Genomic DNA, 1,067 nt, shown 5'->3' with positions numbered 1-1,067 from the left:
AAGGACATTATTAAGAATGTAAAAGGACAACCAATAGAATAGGAGAAAACATTTACAAATCTTATATGTGATAAAGGTTTAATAGCCAGAATATGTAAACTACTCCTACAAATCAACAACAGAAAAACAAACTCAGTTTAAAAATGTACAAAGGGTCCGAATAGACCTTTCTCCAAAGAAGATACACAAAGGGCCAATAAGCCCACGAAAAGATGTTCACCATCATTAGTTAGGGAAACGCAAATCAAAACCACAGTGATGCCGGGTTTGGCCTTGGCAACCACAGCCTGGCCCGATGTGGTTCCAGATTCTGCCCGGGATCAACGTCATGGCCCTGTGCTTGTTCATCCCCAGTAAAGCCTCTGAACACATTCACAGGTTCACTAATGGGGGCAAGGAAAAAAGGTTTGCCCATTATTCATGTCAGCAGAGCTTGATGGAAAGAGATAGGCGGGTCTCTGGAGTTAATCGTTACCATGTGTCAAGGGGTTTGGAGAACATCGATCAAGGAAGCATTTTTCCCACTTGATGAAAAATAATTCGGGTATGCTCATCTACCCCTTCTAGAAGGTTACACACTGTATTCATGTACCGCATGGTAAAACCAACGAAAAAAGGGAAATCCAAACCAAACCAAATAAGAACCACAGCAACATACTATTTCATCCCCAAGTGTTGGAGAGGAGGCAGGGACATTCGAACTTGAGGGCCGCTGATTGGAAGGCAGAGTGGGGCAGCTGCTGTGGAAAACAGTTCGGTGATCTGTCACAACACTAAGCATCCAGTCACCGTACGACTCAGCAAATTCCAGTCCTAGGTATAAACCCAAAAGAATTGAAAACAGAGGCTCAAACAGATACTTGCACACTAATGCTCATCGCAGCATTCTTAATCATAGCTGAGAGGTGGGTGCAACCAAGATGTCCGTCAGCAGATGTCTAGAGAAGGAAAGCGTGGCGTCTACACCCGCTGGAGGATTATTGAGCCTTACGAGGGGATGACGTGCTGACACACACTACAACCTGAAGCGACCTTGGGAGCGCGTTGCTGACTGAAGTAGACCCAAG

General features: G+C 44.9%; 1 protein-coding gene across 1 annotated transcript; it reads left to right on the top strand.

The window, feature by feature from the left end:
* Nucleotides 1-295: 295 nt before the first annotated feature.
* Nucleotides 296-529, top strand: LOC123925656 (NADH dehydrogenase [ubiquinone] 1 alpha subcomplex subunit 1-like). The gene has a single exon (XM_045979037.1). The coding sequence runs from the start codon at nt 296-298 to the stop codon at nt 527-529; it is 234 nt and encodes a 77-aa protein (XP_045834993.1).
* Nucleotides 530-1,067: the final 538 nt, after the last annotated feature.

This window comes from Meles meles, chromosome 15 (assembly GCF_922984935.1).
Source record: "Meles meles chromosome 15, mMelMel3.1 paternal haplotype, whole genome shotgun sequence".
Classification (NCBI taxonomy): Eukaryota; Metazoa; Chordata; class Mammalia; order Carnivora; family Mustelidae; genus Meles; species Meles meles.
Note: the sequence above shows the minus strand (reverse complement) of the source record. Positions and strands in the feature narration are given on the sequence as shown.

Excerpts from the sequence above, each read along its gene's own strand:
- LOC123925656 (XM_045979037.1), top strand. The coding sequence starts at position 296 with ATGTGGTTCCAGATTCTGCCCGGGATCAACGTCATGGCCCTGTGCTTG.